The following is a 23,687-nucleotide window of genomic DNA, read 5'->3' as shown; positions in this document are numbered from 1 at the left end:
CAGTTAAGCAATTGCTCTTGCGTACTTTTATTCTGAAGTGGAATTAGTTTGAATAAACAGTTAGCTTAGCCAGGATTTTCTGCATTCACTCTGTGGGTTACTGTAGATGCTAGTGTCTGAATGATACATTCCCTGCTGAAATAATTTCACAGAAAGATGCAGAGAACTATTTGAGGCAAGGCTCGTCTTTTCTGTTCTGTGAAATAAGAACAGTGATTTGGGTTTCTGAGAGTAAAGATGAAAATAAGATTCAAAATAAAGTCATTAGTTTCAGCTTAGATTGTGCATGAAGGTGGGTGGGGAGACATGAGCAATGCATAAAGGAATGTACAGAGGATGAGTGAGAAACAAGAACAAACCGAAAACAGGGAAGACAAAAGGCTGTATTACCAAAGGGGATTTTAAACTCCTCAATTATGGTTTCTCTGCCACTGCCATTGACACCCTCTTCTACATTATGAGCTCCTCTACTGTACAAGGAAAAAAAAAAAAAAAAGCCTGTTTGGTGAGAGTTTGACTGCAATTAATCATATGGTCACAAGGGCCCAGTGCAGCTGAACAATATGCTGTAAGCTTTAAAAATAGGCAAAAAGCTACGGGCCACAGCAAAAGTTACATAAACGTTCCTACAAGATACTTGCTTCTCAAGAAAGTGCTCTCTTAGTTTCAGAAATTCACAGGCAGATTTTTTGAGAGCTCTCTTTTCTGTCACAGAAATAATTTCCTTGGCCTTCAACATACACTCCAAGGTGAAAAGTAGTAGCATAAAGCTGTATGAGCACATGTTCAACGTGTTGTCTCCTTGTGAAAAATGAGCAGACAAGTCCCATAACTTGGAGGAGTAGGAACATTAATGTTGCAGAGGGAGACAGGAATAAATAAAATTTCAGTGTCTGAGAATTATGGTGAAGAAAAGCTGTACTTAAGAGTGTCAGAGTAAAGTCAAAAAGGATTTTTAGTATCTAGTTTGCCAACAGAGCCTAGAAGTACTCTGTTGTTGAAAAATAGTGTATTAGAGATAAAATGAAGACAACTGGCAAAAAAACTACACAATACAACCTTAGCTTGAATGTTAAGGGTTTAAATCAACAAAAGCCACTTTTATTGTACTTGGAGGATACAGTTAAGCCAGTGAGATGATGCCAAGCACTCAAATGCTTTAGAGACAAGCACGGGGTGATACAGGTTCAAGTCATAGGCTGAAGAAATAAGGAATACAGCAGAGAAGCTATGTTCATATTAGGAGGGTAGCAACAGTACTATTACAAAAACAAAATTCCTCAAGCAAATAGAAAAAACTGGAAGCTCTTTTATCCCGTTATGGACTAGGAAGAGGCAGGTGACATTTTCATGGCCAATTACTATCAACAATGAAAAAAGGAAAAAACCCAAATTATAAATTTCTTTAGATGAAATTAAACACACATCAATGCAGGAATTAAAATTCTTACTTCACAGCAAGTCGATTTTGCTCGGCAGTAAGTTCCTCAGCTTGTCTCCCTATTCCTAGAAAGAAAAGTCACATTAGACCTTTTTGAAAGCCATCTCCAAAGCCTTCTGTTTCCATGGATAGGAAGTTCCTAAGGCTTCAAGATTTCTTTGTCACGAGCAGCTGTAATAGCTCAATTCCCAACTTTTAGGTCAAGTACATTCACATTCCCTTTATCCTGTTCCTTATCTCATGCCCCCTTTTTCACCCTAGATACGCTTCCAGGAGAAGCAGTCATAGTATTCCCACACAGACAATGCAACTCACAATGCCACCAACTGGCAACAACCCCCAGCAGCCTCTGCTAACAGTCCTGTGCAGGAAAAACCTCTGTTCCCAGAAGCTGCTGGCTCATTCAAGCTCCAGCCTCCTGCTGTCTCCTTGGTGAGAAATGGAGCATTTCACAGCAGGAGGATCAGGCAGTGGAAGAGAAATGGGCACTCAAGAAACAGAAGCTTCATGAGTGTGAACTAGCAGACTGGCTGCCTGCTGGTGGAGCAAGCTGAAACTCACACATTGGTAATAACCTGGAATTGTATAAGGTCCAGCCTGGAAGAGTAAACTACTATTGAGTTCATTAGACCTTTGGGGCCAGAAGCAGAAAAGTCAGGAAAATCTTGTATAATGGCCAGCACGTAAACAGATGTTGCTTACAGTAGCAAACATCTTAATAACCTTCACTCTGAAGCCTTAGTTGTGCTTACTGTGAGAAATCCTGCCAGCTTCAGCAGAACTCACCATGGAATGAGTCACAGCACTTGATGCTGAGAACACATATATACATCTTCACTACATCAGGGGCTTTATATCACTTATCATTACAGTCCTCAATGTACTGGCCATAATTATTGATGTATATATATAGGACCCATTACTTAAAAAGACTGTTTATAAGCTGCTCACATCCCTTCTCTCTTCACTACTTCATTTCCTCAATACTGAGAGAGTGTAAGCTCCAGAGAAACAGTTAAGCGCTTAGTTACTTCAAGAGCTGGTTATTTTGTCCATTTCCATTTAAGGGCAGCTGCATCAAATTTCTACAAATTTAGATTTGTCTGAACTGCAAGCTGTCTCCATTTGAGCAACCATTCCATGTGTGGATATTCACAATTTAATAAGCTTTTTCCATAAGCAGTTTTGGTTTAAGATGCTCCTGTCCCCTTCTGCTATCTCTTCCCTTCTCCCTTTTAATCTACCTCCAGTATTCTAGGGGTAGATATAGGCTGCACATCAGCCTATAGGCATGCAGAGATACCTGAGCTGACTGGCTTAAATAACAGGGGCAGAGAAGCCTCAGCAACATGAAAGTTAACAGCAAGGTCAATTAGCACATGCAGACCTTCAAGCTGTGCAGTCATGAAGGAGTAGCAGATACAAAGCATTATGAACTGACTGCAACTCCCGTTCCCTGTTCCCCTGTGCTGCTTGGGGACAGGAAACATAAGAAAGTGAATGGAAGAAAAATGTTTATAGTTTGCTTTTAGTTTTAATGCCCTAATCTGTTAGTAATAGGCTAAAAATCAGTCTTGTCTGTCTTGCCTGCGATGCTACCTGATGAGTGATCTCATCCTGGAGCCCTTCCTCATTGGATTTTCTCCCTCTCTTCCTCTGAGAAGGGGGAGTTAGGGAGCAGTGTGGTGGATTTCAGTTGCCTACCAGTGTGAAATCACAGCACAGACCCATCCAACATAAATTTAACTTGCAAATGCCAGATCCTGCAGTCTGTAAGAGCCACCACCTAAACACAGCAGTTCTAGAGGCTAGTCACCCATAGCTTATAAATACAGTGAGCTTCAGGCCATTGGAAGTTCATAGTTCAACACCAATATATATACACAATAATAGTACTGATGACAATTAGCATTTCTAGTCTTTGCTATTACAGCGCAGAGTAAGAATGGAAACAACACTATTTTACCTGCAACTCTGCTGCCCAGGACTCCATTCAATCTAGCTTTGAATGCCTCCAGAGACAGGGCATCCATAACCTCTCTAGGCAACCTGTTCCAGAACCCCACCACTCTCTGAATAAAAAATTTCTTCTTAGCATCTAACCTAAATCTCCTTAAAGCCATTTTCCCCATTGATATCATTTATGCTGTCAATACCATTGACACCATAAACTTTCCACATTGATTTTAATGGCTGAAGCTACAGATCAAATAAAGCTCTTGATTTCTGAGAATCAAGAATTGCTTCAGAAAGCTTAACAGAGATACACTATAGCACTTAAACAGTAAATGCAGTTACAGAATAAAATCCAAACTTCATGCCAGAAGCAGAGGTTGCACAAGGAAAAGTAGTTGTCTTCATTACTGAAAGGACAGTTTGATTCTATAGAATTGATCAAAACTTGAAATCTCTTGTTTTTCTCTACAAAGCATTTTTCTTCTTCACTTGGAGCAGCTCACTGAACTACATTCATCTTCTCTGTTATTCCACCACAAAATGTACTGGGAATAAAAATGCTGTCTTCATGGGAAAAAAATTCCCTTACTTACCATCATGTAGTTGGCATGCAAGTGTTGTGATCTTCTGTGTAATTATCATCAGCGGACTGTAACAAAGACAGACACAGCAGTTACACATCTTGTAACACAAATTATTCTCAACTTTCTTCTGGAATGTCTTTATCCCTTTAAAAGGCATAACTGTATTAGCAACAAGTGGAAAACATCCAATTAAAATTGAAGGAGCAACTCAGGCATAAGACAATTGCCTGAGTTCAAAACAACCCCAGAGTAACTTGCACTGGAATTTTTAATTGCTAAGCACACACAAAGCCTCATTTTATGCCTCCCCACCCCACAGCAGTGCAAATTGTAATTCAGAAGTCATGCCACTAAGGACTACCAGATTCTGCAGCCCAGCATGCTTCCTTCCACGCGAAAACCAAATTCAAGCCCCATTGTATTCAATAGCAGAATAACAATATTGCTGTAACATAACACTGCCTTTCCTTGCTGTAACTCTCCAATCATGTTTCCTCACTGCCCTAAACAAATGACAACTCTGCAGATACACACACTTATTTCCATATGTGAATAGTCCGATTGATAAAGTGCAAACAGCAGAATATCTGTCAGCATGACACAGCATCCCCCCTGCTTCTTGGCTTTGTGACTGCTGGGTGGACAGCCTGCCCATCCAACTGGGTGTGTTTGGCACATGGGATCTGGAGACTCCCAAAGATACAAGCCAGCAGAACCTGAGCCAGGTTTATAGGCTACAGTGCCAGCAGCTTTAGGGTCAACCAAACAAGCAATATACAAACAGACATTACATTCAATAGCGCTGCTTATATTTCCAATATCTGGCTTTACCAAGATTCTTAATACTGTGGGTTGCCACAGCTGATGTATAGGGAGGCAGGGGGAAAGGCAAAGTACAGCTTTGTGAGTAGAAAGAAAAGGAACAAACTGTGAGGAAAATCAATCAGACCCTCTCAAAGAGAGGCTCCATAATTGCTATCCATGTACTGCTTTTAAGTGCTGTAGAGCCCTAAACACCAAACCCACCACTGAGCACCTGTAATCTGGAAGAGTCCATGCCAGGAAAAGGGAGTGATGACCATGTGCTGCCCTTGCCTCCCCATATTATTCTGCCACCACGGACGCCAGCAAAGGGTGCCCAAGTCTCAGACCCCTACAGAATTCTAACAGCCACTGAATTGTGAAGGGTGATGAGGACACAATTACTTTTAAAGCATTATTTACAATGATTACATGTCACACCAGTTCCACTCAATAATTTTTATTTCTCTGAGGATTAATACAATGGATTATTTCTTAACAAGGTCATAAACTAACAGGATAAGCCATAAGAGGGTTCTACCTTGAACAGTAACAATGTCTTCAAAACAAATTAGAAGAGGAAACCACCTATTTACAGAGTTTGACTGGTATGGAGAACTTTTTAAAGACAAATAGATGACCATTAAAAATTGTATGGCTATTTATTTTAAACACCATGATAAATTTTCTGGGATCCAATGAAAGAAAAAAAATGTTGAAGGCTTTTTTTGTTGTTGTTTTTTAAGCTCAAGCACTGTATTTGCCCCATCCACTTCACAAGATAAGGAAAAAAGAGTTACATTCAGTGGCATCTCTGTCTAAAATAACAGTCAAATGTTAATATCCTGCATGGTTTTACAAGAGATTCTGAACCATCCTTTTACCCTAAACCAACCCACTGGTTACAATCAAATGTAAACCCAGAGGCTAGATAAATTGTGTACAATCTCATCCTCATCATCCCACTGTGATAAATCAAGCTGATTTTCAAGATAATTAATATGCTGCGCACAGTAAAAAGATTACTGGAAAAAGATTTTTTTTTTCATTGTAAGTGGTTTCTTATTTCTTTCTTTATTTTTAATACTAAATATATCCAATCTGGATATATTTAGGAGTCTACACATAATTCTGCGTAGGTAGAATAATTTGCATTTTCTAACCAACATGTATTATCAGCCAGTTTTTAATCAGAAACTATTGCTATGGTTTCAGGAGCATCCCCTTGAAATACCAGTAAAAACACTTACTTGCACAAGAAACTCAAAACAAACTTTTATATATAGAAATCTGGAATACAACTGTAACACAAGTGTCTCTGTAGCATTAATTCTTGGGTCATCTAGATCACAGATTACAGCTAAAGAATTGACAAAAATGACTTTTCTCCATTGTCCAGGCAGCTCCAACAATGTGAAAAAGTCATTTTTATTCCAATTAATCTTTCCATTTTATGAAAAGTTCATTATAAGCTGTTCTCGCCAGTACTTTATACAATGTATTTCTCCAGTTTTCCCATTCAAATTCTAGCTTTTCTTTCAAAGATGCAAAAACCCCAAACCTTTAAGGATACAAAAAAAAAGCAGACTTTTTAATCCTTAGGAGAGACAGAGATTTTCAGTTCAGACTTTTATTTTGTCAGTACTTGACCCTTTAGCTCTATGTGTGAACGCTAACACTAGTTTAAAATTGCTTCAATTTGTAGCGTGTCTGTCTTACAGCAAGCACTTTATGCTGAAGTGTGCAAATTTTAACCTCAGGCCCAGAGCCAAAATTCTACACCTTTAAGAGACAAAAATCTAGATACTTGTCTTTGAAGATCAGGCCCCCCACTGTCAGCCAGAGAGATCCCAAATGCAAACAGTTCTGATGGGCTGATTAATCAATGGAAGCAAGAGCACAGCCTGCATTAAAACTGTATACCATGTAAACACAGAGAACCCAGAGGTCGTTTTTATCTATATTAGGAATTCACTGTCTCATTCACAACACATTGCACCCCAGTAGAACAAATGAGTCTCATGCGCATTTTTCATCAGAGAAGACACACCATCTCCCTCCCTCAAGCCTGAACTCCAAAGAAGATAACAAACATGACACTCCTGGCCCATGGTTGGGAGGGCGACTCTCATGTTACAGATCCACCCATGTATCCCACATCCTGCTTGGGGAGGTGGAAACCCACTGCACAGGAGCAACGGATGACTCTCTCTAAATCTTTCACAAGATCAGCATTAGGTATCATCAGACATTTCACACAATGAGTGAGCAAGGTTTCAGATGAGCAGGGAGTATCTTCTTCCTCCTTCACCCATCAATCATTCTCCCTCTGGGGGCCCAAATCTTCACTGCAAGAGAGGGCACAGTACAATGAAATAGGCAGCACTGGGACTCTATCCTCCCGGCACCCTACTGAGGTGTGGGGCCACCCCTTCTGCACAACCAGAGCTTGTTCCATTCCTCTCTGCCACTCAAATGTCTCTCACATACACGCACAGAACAAGTCTAAAACTGCTTTTGTTTCTTTAGAATAACAAATACACCCTTTTAAACATCTTCACAGAGCAATGCACGAGAACGCAAATCTTAAATCAATATTGAAGTCAGACATGGAAAAATTGGATTTTATTTAGGGGAAAAAAAGCTGAACAAACAAAAGAACACCATTTCCTAAATATGCACACAAGTTCTGATTACTAAAACTTGAAAATTAAGAGCATTGAAGAAAGGGAGTAAACAAAACTACACAACTTCCAATGACCTTTTCTTACTCCCAGATTCTGAGAGAAGTGCATGAGATATTGAGAGTGGGACTAATTGTTGGGTCAAAATGTTAAAACTTAATGAAATATTTAAACAAATTTTCGAAGACGGTCTACCTGCTTCTATTTATAGATAGAACTACTTGCATTTACAGATAAAGCATGAAGAACTACCCTCAGGAGCAGAGCGTTTGAAATAAACTATGTGTTTAAGAAGCCCAAAACAGTTGAACCCCATCATACGCGGTTGGACTTGATGATCTTTGAGGTCTTTTGCAACTTGAGTAATTCTATGATTCTATATGAGAACAACTTCCAGTTGATTTGCAGCTACTTCCTATGTTGTATAAATGCACATCCTCCTTTTTTTCACCTGTATTACTAAACACTACAGTCACAAACTAGCACAGACATATAGAATTACATTTTTTGTGATTTTTTTGTGATTTTTTTCCTCTGTGCTTTACACACTGACTAACAGTTTAATAACAAATTGTAGCTGTATTGCACCTCCCATACACGAACCATACTGGCCAACTTTTATTTAAAAAATTCTCAGGAATTCAATATGAAATAGTAATATAATTTTCAGTGAATTTTATATAGTACATTATTAGTATGGAATATTTCAACAAATAAAAAATCTCTTCTCGCACTTAAGTTCAGATGTCTTGAAAAACAAGACAAAGATGCAACACTTTACAGAATACTGAATAAGGACAAAGGGTTTTGCTCCCCTAATTAAATCTTCCAAATGAAAACATGCCAGTTCATGTCATTTTCAAACATGACTTGTCCCAGCAGAATAAATATGCTCAGCAACACAGACCAATGGAACTAAGGATGCCAGCATCAGCTTGTTGCCTGTTATGGGGATCTTCCCCATATCAGAAACTGGATTCTGTGCTAGGCAAACCTCAGTGCTTATGAACCAAACAGAGACTGCCTGACCTTAGGTAATCCCATGGAGAAGTCTGGCACACCAGAGCTACAAATAGTTTCCACTGACCTGATTTCACTAAGTGAGTAGGTGGAGTATAAGGGATCACTGCAACAAAAAAGTCAGAAAACATTTCTTTCAGGTTTATCTCTTTAGCCTGGAAAGCAGTACGAGGAGCTCATATAGTCACACTCTGCTGTGATATTAACTGTGCTGGCAGAGGGATCGCTGAGACAGGGACACAACAGCCTCACTGGCAACAAGGTCAGATTTCCCCTTTCAACAAAAAAAAATGACTGAAGCACACACAGAGGGGAAACATTTGACTGTATATACTCATGCCTAGTCCTCCATTCCCAGTTTGCTTCATGTAGGTTGTTGTTTTTGTTTTGGTTTTTTTTTTTGGTGAAAGCATCCAAATGTTTTGGTTTGTTTTTTTTTTTTTAACACTTTCATGATAGAAATATTTGGCTTAAAAGATCATTTGTTTCTGGAGACATATCCCAGGGAATACTAGATACATGGAGTTCTATTGTGTTGACTGACAACTCAAATCTTGGCTAACTGCTACTTGTCATGTGTGGCTCTTTCAGGACTTCTGTGTAATCAATGGTAAGACATCTCAAAGTGGTTTCAAGAGCACAAAAAGCCTGGCAGAGCAGCCAAGCAGTGAGCAAGCAGAGAAACCAGAATAGCCCTTTAACGAAACAACTACCTTTACTAGTAGTTGTAATAGCAGAAACCATCCCCAAACTTCACTGCTCACCCTGCATTTGTTCTGCTATACTGCCACTGGATACTTGACCTAACCAAGGTCATCCAGAGCTTCTGGATCATACACCACAAACAATGTACTGCACTGCACATGTTTTAAGAAGAACAAACAAACCAACAAAACTAAATCCAGAGGATCGAGTAGCATTTCTGCACTGTGGTTCAACATGGCTTTAGGAAATAGATTAGATCTATGCCTGTTTTCTGCAATATTATGAAATTTTGCTCACATGAAGCACAAATTTAAAGATGAAACCAAAATGCTTTATGGTCTTAATCAAGCAAAGGATTAAAGCAGACATAGAACTTCACATGGATAAGGAGCTACCCTGAATTATGTCCAGATGATCATATGCATGTGGTATTTGTTCAGAAAGCTTGCTAGACTGGAAACATATCCATTCGTAATTTTCAAAAATCCTGACCAAAATCCCTTGATTTTAAACTCATTTTTCCCTAACACCATAACATTACTATACTTGGTCTGAAGCCTTGACACAAAGAACAAAAATGTATGTTGTTATTACTGTTTTTATAACACTGTATAGAAACCAGGCAACTTACCAGCATAATCCTCTTAGCATAAAGAAGAAATAGGAGAAAAAGAGTTAGGATTTGGTTTTTCTAGGTACAATGTATTAATGCCAAGCAAACAAAGCAAAATGAAATATGCATGTTTCTCCCAAAGATTGATTTGAATTATGGGGGAAGCAGAGAGTTCAGTTATTATACAATAAGTGTAAAGTAAAGAAAGAAAAAAAAAAGGAATTGAACTTTCACTGAGATAAAAAGTTATGTCACCACATTTTTTGAGATAACATAAATTAAAGAAACACAATTACAATATACAAATATATATCCTTATATAATCCAAATTTAAGTGTAACAAATTGGGATTTATCACTATTCCCCATAATGTAGTTTAAAACAAGTGAGCTTTTCATCTAAGTACAGTGAAACACATGAAAACTCAAAACAAGAAGTTGCTACGATTAGCTTGAGCATAGTCTTGATTGTTAGCGAACAAACATGCTGTTGCCAGGACTTAGAAGTATTAAACAGTCACCAGTACAGAACAAGTTTCCTTACTACTTAAACTTGAAGTGATGAGTCACATCTTGATCTTTCATTTTTGTTTACTTAAGACATGACTCAAACATTACCTTGCTCTCTGTCCACCTCTCCATGTACTTTAAAAGCTGTGTTCTCAAAAAGGAATATGGAATCCCAAACAAATAGTACAACCATTAGTAAGGAACCAAAAAATACATTTACTAACACACATAGCAGGGGTTATGCATGCACTTTTGTGCACTGTTTAAGGGCACAGAGTAGGTCACAAGAGCAAATGAGCTATGCCACAAAGAAAATTAAGGGTCTAAAGCACCTCCCTTATGAGGAAAGGCTTAGTGACCTGGGACTCTTCAGTCTGGAGAAGACTGAGGGGGAGTGGGGGGGGAAATCTTATCAATGCTTATAAATATCTAAAGGACAGGATTGAAGTGGATGTGGCTAAACTCTTCCCAGTAGTGCCCAGTGAGAGAACAATAGGCAATAGGCACAAACATGAACACAGATGATCCATAAAAACATGAGGAAAAACTTCTTTGCTGGTTACAGAGCACTGGAGCAAGCTGCCCAGAGAGGATGCAGAATCTCCTTCTCTGGAGATATTCAAAACCTGTGTGGACACTTTCCTTTGTAACCTACACTAGGGAATTTGCTTCAGCAGGGGAGTTGGACTAGACCTCCAGAGGTCCCTTCCAACACCCATAAAAAATATCTATTTAATGTCTGACATGTCTCTGCTTCAGGAAATCAACACTGGAAAGAGCTGATGACACCAGAACAGGTTACATGCCTTTGTGATTTAAACTGCCTTTTTGTAATGGCATATTATCATAGGCTTATGGAATACTGAGATCTCAAATACAAGTCAGCAGATGACAGGCTTTTTGTTCACTCTAAAGATTCCCCTAAATCCAGTGGTTTGTTTCTTCAGTATCTCCTCAGCTGTGTTCAATGAAAAGGATGGGAGGTTGAAGGGAGGTGGACATCACTACATGGATTCTGTTTTGGTAGTTTGTGAAGTCTTGAGAAAAGATTTAAGGACACTGTCTTAACCAGAAGCATATTGGAATGGTTCCCTTCTGTGTCATATGTGGAACCACCAAACAAGGGAGAATGAGGAGGAGGAGGTTCCGTTTTTGTAGATACATAGCAAAACTGATGTCTATGAGAATTAGCTTGGAGAAGAGGCTTTCAAGAGACCTCATTGTGGACTTTCTGTACTGAAAGGGCAAATACAAACAGGATGGAAACTAATTTTGTTCATGGTCTGATAGCAAAACAGTTTTAAACTAAAAGAGGGGGAGATGCAGATCAGATGTTAGGAGAAAAATTCTCTGTTCAGAGGGTGGTGAGGCACTAGAACAGGTTTCCCAGAGAAGCTGTGGATGCCCCATCCCTAGAGGTGCTCAAAGCCAAGCTGGATAGGGACCAGGGTAGCCTGACCTAGTGACTGGTAATCCTACCCATGGCATGATGGTTTGGAACTGAATGGTCTGTAAGATCTATTCCAACTCAAGTCATTCTCTGACTCTATGATTTTGTCTCTTCCAGTCATAACATCTCTTTAGACATTTTCACAAAGCCTCAGTGGGCATGTATTATTCATAGCTGAGGAAAACAGGCTGTAAGACAGATTTATGACACTGATCTCAGTTTAAACACTTTGGATGCTGAGCTTTTCTTAATACTATTACAATAGCTTTATTTAGTCTTCGTTTTTAAAAATACCATAAAGATTAGTTGCTCTCTGTATTACATTATCCAGTTGTTTCCTCTTTGACAGTTTTATGTTGGACTGAAGTTTAGGAATTGGTCCATATCTTAAATATCAGGACAAAAATAAATAATAGAGTAAGTTCAAGTATTAATCTTTCAGTACTATTATTCTCAAGCTCATCATTAGATACACAGCTCCTTTTTCACCAAGGGAGCAGAAACTGCTACCTAGTCTATAAAACAACCACCATTCCTCTTCTTCCACCCCCAATCTCAGCTGGATGTTCTCAGACAGAGACAGCTAATACGCCTCACAGTACATTCTGAACGCTATTCAGAAAAGCACGCTCTCTCACATTTCTTCCTCTGTCTAATACACATAGAGCTATAACATTCCAGTCCCATTTATAGGCTTCTTGGTATGCCATGCTCATTCAGGACATGCTTTTGTGTATTAAGAGAATCACAGAAAAATCAGAGAACTAAATTTCTCTAAATGTGAGTTCTCTTTTCTGCCCCATTCTCCAATAAAAAACTCTGAAGTCCTCAAAGAACATTCATTTATTTTTTTTAGAAGTGCAATTAAATGCTTGAACCCTCCATTACCTCACAGAGACACACACACACTCTTTCTTACTTTATGCCTGTAAGAAGACAGAGGACTGAAATAGGAGTCAATAACTGACTGCCAGTTTACAGAGGTTTTTCATGGTATGTTCGTAATTCTTCTGTTCAGACACTCGATTAAACAAATGGAATATGAATTAGCATACCTTTTAAATAACACAAAAAATATGCCTTCCTCTCATAAACAAAATATATAACATTATCTGTCTATATTTCTGCAAAGCATTCTCAACCATTTCCACAAAATCAAATGTAGAGAGCCTAGAGTTTCTGTGAACAACACCATTCCACAGAAATGCAGTGCCCACAAGAAGCTGAGCTATTTAACAACAGCCATAACCTGCCATGACAACAGAGCCCACAACACTAGCTGACTGCACGCCTGTCTGCACTCCTCACTCACACCCCAGCTCCCCCAGACACTTGCCCCCAACCCCCTTCCCACCAGCTGCAGCCCTTTGATAGGAAACTTTCCCCATCAGACTACAGAGGAATCCAGCTGCCCCAAGAACCCTCTGAGATAAATAGGAAAGGGAAAAGGGATGACTTGGAGCCAATGGAGGTGCCTGGGAAGATGGGATGCCCAGCCCACCTCTCAGAAGGCAAACAAAATTGCAGGTCCCCTCAGATAATATAAGCATTATTCTTAAAATGTAATTCAACTAATATTAATTTATACAGGACACAGCCTGCAGACTCACTCACCCAGAAAAATCTGTAGTCAGAATACCATAATGAAATATGTATATTCGGCTTATGTGGCACAAGGTGAGGTATCCCATAGCTACAACAAAGGAGTACCTAAAAACATAAGATACAGAATACATAGTTACTGACACAAGTACCAACAAGAAATGGAATCACTCAAATTGGGTTTGGGCTTGTTTAGGGTCATGGTTTGATCTTTGCAAACAACATTATTCACAAGTCTGAATCAATGTGACAAGATCTGGCAAAAATCTAAGTTCTACCAGGATTTATGAGAATTTAAATGCAACTGAAGCATTACTCCTTGCACTGTTAATAAATAAATAAATAAAATAAAAAGTGATAATTCCAAGCATTTCAATTTCAGAGTTCCCTCTCCCACATACTATTTGAAATTAATCTCACTCAGGCATTTTGCACCCAGTTATGCTGTGTATGTGTAGCTGAAGTTACCATTACCTTTTTCTACCTATAAATGTCCTTTGTTTACACATACGACTCTTCCTGATCCACTAGAAATCAAAATATTTGAGATGTTTCCCTTTTCTGATTATGTGTAAAACTAGGTAATGACACATAGCCTGATGTTTTCAGCTCCAACTGCTGAATTATGCCATTTTCCAGAAGAAGCAGTTACTTAAGCTTGACAAATTCACTCTCAATTTTTCAGGATGACCACAGAATTGTTAGGCAGGAGAAGAAGATGACATTTTCCATTATAAGAGTTGAACATTGCAGCATCCAGGTGTGACAGATGCAGCCTTTCCCATAATTAATTTCTCCCTGCATATACCCAAGCAAGAAAGAAGATACTGAAGAGATAAGTGAATGGACACTTGGAAAGACTGACAAGTGAAGTAAACTAGACAGTACAAAGGTGTAAGCTGAAAGGCTTACATTCCATGAGCTTGAGATGGGTCAGGACCACACCAGTTAGCATCCCTTACATCAGAAGCCAGCTACATGCAAAAAAAAAAAAATGCCCAGAATAAGTTGGATCAGAGAAGGGAACTAAAGGCAAAATAAAACAACAGCAACAGTCAGCTGGCTGAAAACTAGACATGCCTTCCTCATATCATGGCTGGCTATAAATGAAATAAGCTTTTCCTCCCTGGGGACTAATAAACTGCAGTGTGAGTGACAGTGATGGATTTGAAGACAAGGATCACAAGACAATCTGCAGTTCACATGGCTGAAGCAAACAGCTGTCTGAAAGGCAGACTGAAGGGACATGACAGCTTCTTCAGGAGATTCCAAGCAGAATCTGTCTTACTTTACCTCAGTCAGGCATCCAATCCAGTTCCTTAGGCTCCCTTTCATCAACTGAGAATGGCAGGTCACCCAGGTGAAACATGTAACTGTGATAAATGGGATGAAGTGTTTAAAATAAGCCTTGATGCTCAAGTGAAAAGACTGAAAGGGGAGCAATGACCAGGTGGAGACAATAGTGAATTGCTGTTGCAGCTTGGAGCATTTCCAATGCTGGATTAATTTTTCAACTTACAAGTCTTGAAGGCTGGTAGCTTCACCAGAGAGCAAACTAGCTGAAAATAACCAGGGATAGGAGCATGCACATTAAACTATGTTGTTGCTTTTATTTCCTTTGTTCACTTACACCCGCATTTTGGGGAGGGAAAAGAACCAGTTCTTGGACTCCCAATACAAAGGTCCCAGTGTTCTTAGTGGACCTCTACGCAACAATCTAGTCACTACACTTGAATTTTTTAAACTTATTATTCTCATGCATCTTAAATATGCTGTAATTTTGCTAAAATAAATACTGACATGTACTTCACATCTAGTGAAATACAGTAAAATAACCCATTCTTCCCAGGCCTCCTGAGGTTTTTCGGCATGTTGACTGACTTATTCACATCAATTCTAGAACACACATGACTATCTTGTATTAGTGGGTGACATTATACCAACTGGCTTGATCTGTGTTGCAACATACAGGTGTTTCTCCCATTATGACTAACTGGTTAAACAATAAGAGCAAGGAGGTTTCCTGTTGAAATCAAGCCTGTTTCCTTACAACCACACTTACTTGTCTAAGAAGACTTAAACAATGGATGATTACTTCTGTAATGTAGTTCCTACAGTTCATTTGTTTCATGTAAATGAGTTACACCTGCATTTCTACGAAGGATGGGCAGGTACAATGACTGGGAAACAAATATTACACACTTTAAGCACCTTTCCCTTACAGCCTCTAGATGATATTTCTTTCACAAACATAGCCCAACTGCATTTAAAAAGATATTAATTATCTCTGGACTTGTAGGCTTTGCTTTTATATACAGCTGGGTGGCCAGTAACAAGATCTGCTTCATTATTATCCTGGTGCAAAATGCTATTGACTGCTGTAGGACAAACTTGTTGCCTGTGGTTCACACTTCTAAGCAATCCTAGATGAGTTTATAATGGACGGTTTTCATTTGGATATCAGGGAGGAGCTACCTCAGGAAGCACTAGAGAAGAAGGGGAGATCAGAGCATTAGATGCTCAGACAGTCCTGGCCCTGAAGACAAGTGTAGGAAGGGCTTCAGATCCACAGTTCAGACTGATGTAAATTCACCATGCTGCAGCCATTAGTAGCTGCAGAAATAGCTATGCACCCAAACCAAATCACATTACGAATTGTATAATCTTAGGGATGCCAACGTAGAAGTAAAGTAGGAAGAACTACAACCTGATCCCTCAAGTCTGCTGTAAAGTGGAAGTTTCAAAAATAAAATTTCCCTGTCATGTAGGTCAATGGGGAATAAATAAGCCCACCTACACAATTTTAAAAACTCCTACTTGCTGAACTCTTAACAGAGACCCCCATGAGAATACTAAATGACTGATCAGAGTTCTTTCACACCAACTTCCCCTAACACAGTGGAAGAAGAAGATGTAAATTCCATGTATTTTTCATTTTTATGAGAGTGCTTTTCATCTTTCAGCTAGGAAAGCACTCACTTGACAAAGCCCTTTGTGTGTCATGGGTATCTTTCTCCAAGACATATATATATAGGGGGAAAAAAAAACACAAAAAGATCCCATGGTTGGGAACTTCTCATGGTGATGCTGTAAGCTTCTGCTCCAAAGTAATAACATATGTGACACTTCCTACTTTTTCAAGTTCCAAGTCCAGTACCTAAAGCAAGACTTATTTCACAGATCACTAAGTTAAGTTGCCACAGTGACCTTAACTGAACTACTTAATTCAAGAATAAGTGGAAAATACCTAAAGGCCAAGCAGCAAGGGGAAGAACACATTAAAAAGGATTATTGAAAGCAATCCTCAAGGACACACTACTAAGGAGAATATGACTTCATTAAGTTAAAAAAAAAAAAAAAAAAAAAGAGAGAGAGAGAAGCTTGGGCATAAATTACTAAGCCCACAAAAGCCTACTTCTGGAGCCAAGAATTTCATAGAGAAATGCAATGTACCAATGCAAAAACCACAAAGATTACAGCTGCTTCTGTAACTGAAAGAACAAAGCTTGTGCAAGTAACTTGGAAAGAAAGGTAGTGAAGAAGATAAAGCGGTACTGAAAGAAAAACACCACGTATTCCTCAGTGAAAGGAGACCAGAGGGGCGGTTCCAGTATCGCTACCACATGTGCTCACCTGTGGATGTTGGGAATACTCGCCAAATTCATAATGCCATAATTCATCAGCACCAGGACAAAAAGATGAATGGAATACCTTGAAGACAACAAAGTGAATATTTAGATAATTTCTACATGACCTGGAGGGGCTGGCAGTTCAGAGTGAAGGAACAGTTTCTTATGAGAATGGCATAAATGCAATGCTGTATCAGAAAACATGGATTATCACAATGACATTTTTATAGCCTGAATACACAATATAGATTAACTCATACTGACAAGATGTTGTCAGTGTGTTTCATTCAGAGAAAGGGCAGCCTAGCTTAAAGTGCTCATTCAAACTGGATGCCTCTTTTCCAAAAGAGCTGTCTTCACAACAAACTGGTGTGACTACCTGCCAGAACAAATATATCACAGATTAAATGTCTCACTTACAAATGCTTTTGTGGCTCATTTTACTTAGTAGGCTCAGAGTGGTTATGCTGGTATAAACTTTGTCACTTTTTTTCCAAAAGGACTGCAAAATTAAGAGGGTCTTGAGACTAAAAAGACAACCCAGAAAACTTGATATGAAGTTAAAAAAAAAAATTACCCAAGTCTTGCCTGCCTAGTGATTAAATACTCACCACCCAAAGCAGAAGACAGCAAAGTATATTCCAAAGAGGGTGGCAAATGCATGGCGAACTGCAGAGCTGGCATGACTGGGACCCAAGTAAATACGAAACCAAAAGGCAGCCAAAAGGGCAAATAGTTGACAGGCTACAAAATTTATCTGTAAAACACAAAACAACAACAACAGAAAAACTTGTAATTCTTGAAGGTGAAGGAAGGAAGAGGAGTCTCTCCATTCTCAGAACAAAGAACAGAGCTAGGAAAGGGGAAAAGTGAGAGAAATTAATCTCTTGTTTGTTTCTCCAAATTCTCATTTGTGAGCCCAAGCGATAACTCTCCTTGACAAAAGAAGAGAATAAACAAAAGCACAGCCATCTGAAAACTCAGAGAAAAGCAAGAGCAAGCTGCAGCTCAGTTACCAGCACAGTCCAGGTACAGAGGACACCCACTCCTCTCTTTCTGGTGCAAGGCAGAGGCCAGAAAGCAGACCCCAAAACCCAGCCACATCAACAGATCTGATGTGAAACACTTCTGCAAGCAGTATCTGGACAGCTTTGTTAGCTAGCTGAAAAGTTCCACAGCACAGCATCCTCCAAGGAGGCTTTTCAATGTGCCATTCCCCCCCCCCCCCCCCCCCCCCCCCCCCAAATTCAAGAATGCAAAAAAATCCAAAACCAAAACCAAAAACCTTGATCTACCACGCAGATAGCTTTAGTAAAATGCTTCTTAATTGTTCAGCTGCTGCTGCAAGTCTCTGATGTGCCTAGGAAGCAGTTGTAAAGAGCTAATGATGGCAGTAGGAGCAACAGGACAGGAACACATAGAGGACAAACAGTTCCTGTCAGGCACAAGGACAAGCAAAAGCTGTAGTGTCCTCTGAGTAATGCTGACACCAAGCTGTTTTGTTCCAGTCACCTTCACTTTGACAGCTTCAGCAAAAGTCACAAGAAGTAAAGGAAGAGCTCAGGAGCAGTCCCTAAAAGAGAAGCAGAGGACTTGGATACCACATCTACAACTTCAGCCTGGGCCCTAGACAGATGGGGTTAAATTCATTTATTCAGCAACAGTCTTTTTATTTTAAATTCATTCTGAGCTTTCCATCGGCATGTCATCCTAGAATGAGCAAAACTAAATAAGCTGCAACATTTTAGCAATCACTTGGATTAGATGATTATCCAAGGATTTCAGCTCAGGACAGGATGATATATCACAGTTGGAAATGCTCTGACATGCCAGCTGCCCAGAGCTTGTTGGATTCAACCAGATTTTTGTCAAAAACATTTACAATATGTTTAATAAGACAGTGCAGCCCCCAGATTGTTCTATTATGGTAAGCAATAACCAACATGGTGCTGTTAAATCAAATGCTTTCATTAAAAGGTTTGCTGGCTACATTACCACCTGCATCACTGAAACAGAGGAAATTCAGCAACTCAATACAATAATGTAATTATTCAAACACTTGGATTCACTTAGTTTTCTTACTTTGTAGCAGAAACAACATCTATTTATTAACTGTTTTTGTAAATCTCCAGCATCTCCAAACAGAAGATAGATTTATCCTCCAAACAGAAGACAGATCTATAACTGAATTAAGGAATTGGGCGTGTCTTATCATGACAGCACTTCATATCTTACTTGAATGCTACAGTTCTTACTTTTTAAGTCTTACACTGAAAACAAGAAAACAAAATGACACTGGTCTCACTAAACCAAAATGCTGTGGCGCAAATTCCAAACTTGCATCTGGTCCATTGCAATACCATACATCCAAAACAGCAAATCTTCAAACTTCCCCTTCCAGAGAAAAATGGCTGAAACAAGGGCATCTTCTACAGGGTTGCTCTGACTGAATCCTATCCATGTAAGTTTCCAAGATTGATGGATGCATCCAAATGAAAACTCGGTGAACCTTAAGTTTGCTGCAACATGCTCCCACTTATGGTTATACTAGTACATTCAGGGAAGCTCAGCTTCATGGCATACAGAGGCCCTCTGATTCATTATAGAGAAAGAAAGACCAAACAGTCCAAGAAACATGATATGGCCAACTGTTTAAAAGGCAATATTTCTTTCTGTGCAATATTGTTCACGGAAGCTTTACACCATGAAAACAACACCAAGATAAGCAACGTCTTCTTTTTTGTTTTCATCTACTTGTTGCACATTCAGTCTGAGATGTTAAAGATGCTGGGATTCAGAGGTTCATATGTGCCGCTAAGTTCAGTGTGAGTTTCCATTGCAGGCAGGCTCATGTCAGCATTTATGTAGTTTACATGACAGGTAAATACAGCAGCAGCAGAAAGCAAGCAACAGCAACCTCATCACAAGCTGACATGAAGTGCCTAAAAGCATTACAGTCTTGTGAGCATACCCTGCTGCTACCCTGTACTGCTGCTTCCTCAGAGCAGGTGCTACCTGGGCTACTTGGATTATGGGGGTACACCAACCATGTCACTATTACATCTTCACTTTGTTGTGAAAATTCACCAAGAAAATTTCTTCCTTGCATGGCTTTTGTCAGAGTCGAGACAAAACTCTGTAGCAGGATAAAAGCAAAATTAAACCCTTGCCTTACATTGCATTCTGTTTACAATGTTACAGGGTTTTCTTCCCAGAGCAGCCAAACATCACATACCTAATATATTCAGCCAGTAACTGTCTCAGAATACTAGCACTTATTTACATTTTTAACTGAATTTAGCTAGGAAGCAGCTTGCTGAGGAATGGCTACAACATACCATTAAAAGTTACAGAACTGATTAAAAAAAACCCAACACCTAAAGATAAGCCTTTCAAGATCTGATTAAAATAAATAAAAATACAAATTAAAAAAAAAAAAAAAAGAGAGAGAGAGATATTTAACACTTCAGGATCCATAAGTGACTGTGATATCGTCAGAGACAGAAAAATATACCATAATCCCTGAATGTCGTTTGAACATTACATGACACACCACAACAGCATAAGGGAAGTGAGAAGGGAAGTGAGTGGGCTGCACCCAGTGCATTGCTCAGGAGATGAAACCCAAGATACAAAAAAAACCAAAACAAACAAACAAACAAAAAAAAACCAAAAAAACAAAAAAAAAACAACACACGCAGGAAGAAAAGACTCTCACTCATGAGCTGGGAACACACATGCTTTGCTTTTGCCCTTCCTTCTGAACTACAGCAACCACAAGTCCTTCTGCAGTTTTCTCCCCCTCAGGTCTGTATTTTTCTGTCAGGCAGCCATGACCCAAAATACAACATGCTGCATTTGCTTGTCTTTGTCTATGATTAAGGCTTGCAGACTTTTATTATTATTATACTCTTTTGGATTCTCTCCCACAAAATAGCTATCATCTACACTTGGTTTGTAGCTCCATCTCCTTATACAGCACGGAATAGGATGCCTAACACAAATAGGCCAGCTCCAGATCTTCAAACATGATACAATAGAAACACAGAATCAAACTGAGGGTGTGCCAGGGAGTCACAATGCTTCTGGAGAAAGCAAGATGAAAGCCAACCAATATACCAACTACTGATAAAAGTGCTATTTGATATCTGTTGGGGAATATAAATAAATAAATGTGAGCATTGAGGAATAGTTTCTGTATGTCTCCACCTGGACACCTGCACTCACAAAACAAAAGCACCATCGTGACTTCTGGTTTATACGAGGTGCAGTCTGAGGATCAAATTTAGCAGTACAGAGCTCCCTGAAAGGTACAGCACATAGCTTACTGCAAGACTAACATAGTTAACCTTCTACTCTAAGTGCTGTGAATAGTCAATCTGTCTGGAAGGTATAATTCCTCATTTAAAACCAAGTACTGGACCTAGCACTGGATCTGATCTATTATCCCACAGAATAACAGCATGATGTGATAGCTTTCCACATGACTACCATCTCTATTTAGTTGTTAATACATAACACTGTAACACATACACCTGCATACGGACATGAACACTGCCTGTTTGCTTGACAATGACTTTACCACATCCCATTTAAAGTACATCGCATTCTCCATTATACACATTCAAGGTGCTGAAGTGAATTTATTCCTGAGAGTTTAAGCAAGCTTGTAATGGATCACAAGCAAATTATGAGTCACACTTTCCTCCCCTTTCCAAATAGGAAAGAGTTCATACTATTCACTATTGGTTATTTTCACTGTTGCTAAAAACAATTTGTAAACAGTAAATTGAGGACTTCTGAACTTTAATGAGTGGCGTCCAAACAAAAATAATATAGAAGCAGAAAATAAACTATATGGGAATTAACACTTCTGACAACAACTCATCATTATAAATAATTTAACCCATGTTTTCCTCACATTACACATACTCAACATGTGGTCAACAGAAACAACCAAACCTTTCCACATCAACTTTGTTAGTAGAAAATAAACACCTTTACCTTCTATGCAATCCTTTTTTCCATTATCCATGCAATAAAACTGGAAATCAGAACTCATGATATTGACAAAGTAGATGATATATTCATTTCCTGTAATAAAACTTTAGAGGACATAAAGCCTACCTCATCGCAGTATCCAGTGCTAATATATGAAAGTCTTACATCTCATTCTAAGCCAGCTTAAAGGAGCCTTGAAATACAAAAGTATCTCTCCAAAACTTAAGATGCTTAAAGTGTGGAACAGCTTCAGCTCAACTGGAGCAATGATGGCTGTAGATCAGTTAAAAATACCCAGAAACAGAGTTTCTAAAGGAGAAAAGAGACCAACAAGAACCATTTAGTTGAACTCATTCCTACACATGGGATGACAAAATATTTAAAACCTATGTCTGAGAGTGTTGTCCACATGTCTCCTGAACTGCAAAGGCTTGCTGCCACAACCACTGTCCTGAGGACCTTGTTTCAATGCCTGACCACCCACTCAGTGAAGGGCAAAACACAGACAGCTGGGGCCATTGTGATGCCCAGAGGCCTCAGGGACAGCAGCTGATGGGTGTAACCAAACATGGCTGTATTGGGCATGGTGGTTCTGTGGTCTGACAGATACCTTCATGTGAAAGACAAAAAGGCTCAAGAGGAACTGGGGACCCCTTTCTAGAAGATGGCTTCCGTGTGCCACTTTGCCATGCAGAGAGAAAGGACACAGATATTGTCCCATACCATCATCCACCCCCTGCTTGAAAACCATGCACAATTCCCATACTATTCTCTGAATGGTGGCCATAACTGTGCCTCCTATTGCTGGAACAACAGTGGTCATGTCTGTGCCTTATGACATTCTCTGAATGATGGTTGTATCTGTGCCTCTTGTCACTGAGCAAAGAACGGTGGCTATGTCTGTGCCTCTTCTTGCTCTCTGAACGATGGCTGTGTCTGTGCCTCTTGGCCTTCTCTGACCAGTTGGCATGCCTTGTCTCCAAGGCTGTTTTCTAGGCATCCAGCATGCCTGGACCTCATAACACTTGGTGGAGGGACTACATCCATGGGCAAGACCATAGGCATCACAAGGACTCCTGCCATAACTTTGTGTCATTTTCTGCACGGTGAGTATGCTGGGTTGCCACATGATTCTCCAGACATTTGTCAAAGACCTTCAGATAGGCAGATTTTCAAATGAACCAGTGCTGGAGGATAAATAGACTCCTTCTCTGGAGATATTCAAGTCCTGCTTGGATGCCTACCGGTGCGACTTGGTGTAGGGAACCTGCTTTGGCAGGGGGGTTGGACTCAATCATCTCTTGAGGTCCCTTCCAACCTCTACGATTATGTGATTCTGTGAAATGGCAGTGGATACTCTAGCTATAGTGCTTCAGGAAATATCACTAAAACCTAATTTAGCAGAAAATCACTGTCTGCTTCTTTGTCCCAAATAGCTGTATTTTTACAAAAAGACCCACAGATCTTCGCTCTTTTCTGATATCCGATACTACAGGAAACCACAAGTTTGTCCGTTGGTCAGCTGAATAACCCGCCAAACTTTGGTTTATTGTCAAATGTTTGCTTTTGTTGTGAGAGCAAACTAGGCCCAGGGGGATAGGAAATAACAGTCTGGCATACCTCCCCTTCTGAAGGAGACTGGTAAATGATGGACAGTTTGGTATACTGGAAATTGATTGTGGAATTAAAAGA

At 39.5% G+C, this 23,687-nt stretch overlaps 1 protein-coding gene across 4 annotated transcripts in view; it reads right to left on the bottom strand.

Moving 5' to 3' along the window:
* Positions 1 to 23,687, bottom strand: part of MBOAT1 (membrane bound glycerophospholipid O-acyltransferase 1) — a 56,960-nt gene that overhangs the window by 16,932 nt on the left and 16,341 nt on the right. The window contains exons 2-6 of one of the 4 annotated variants that reach the window (XM_085540153.1): positions 17,606 to 17,751; positions 16,999 to 17,076; positions 13,352 to 13,473; positions 3,991 to 4,046; positions 1,452 to 1,506 (exon numbers count right to left, since the gene is read on the bottom strand). In XM_085540153.1, the coding sequence (XP_085396279.1) occupies positions 1,452 to 1,506; positions 3,991 to 4,046; positions 13,352 to 13,473; positions 16,999 to 17,076; positions 17,606 to 17,751 (457 nt within the window). The remainder of the gene's footprint in view (positions 1 to 1,451; positions 1,507 to 3,990; positions 4,047 to 13,351; positions 13,474 to 16,998; positions 17,077 to 17,605; positions 17,752 to 23,687) is intronic. The other 3 variants (XM_015854751.2, XM_085540151.1, XM_085540152.1) reach the window with 3 other exon arrangements.

The sequence above is a fragment of the Coturnix japonica genome, chromosome 2, assembly GCF_054131305.1.
Source record: "Coturnix japonica strain WE chromosome 2, WE-NBRP24, whole genome shotgun sequence".
In the NCBI taxonomy this organism is placed as follows: domain Eukaryota; kingdom Metazoa; phylum Chordata; class Aves; order Galliformes; family Phasianidae; genus Coturnix; species Coturnix japonica.
The sequence above is the reverse complement of the archived record's forward strand: the minus strand, read 5'-3'. Positions and strand labels throughout refer to the sequence as shown.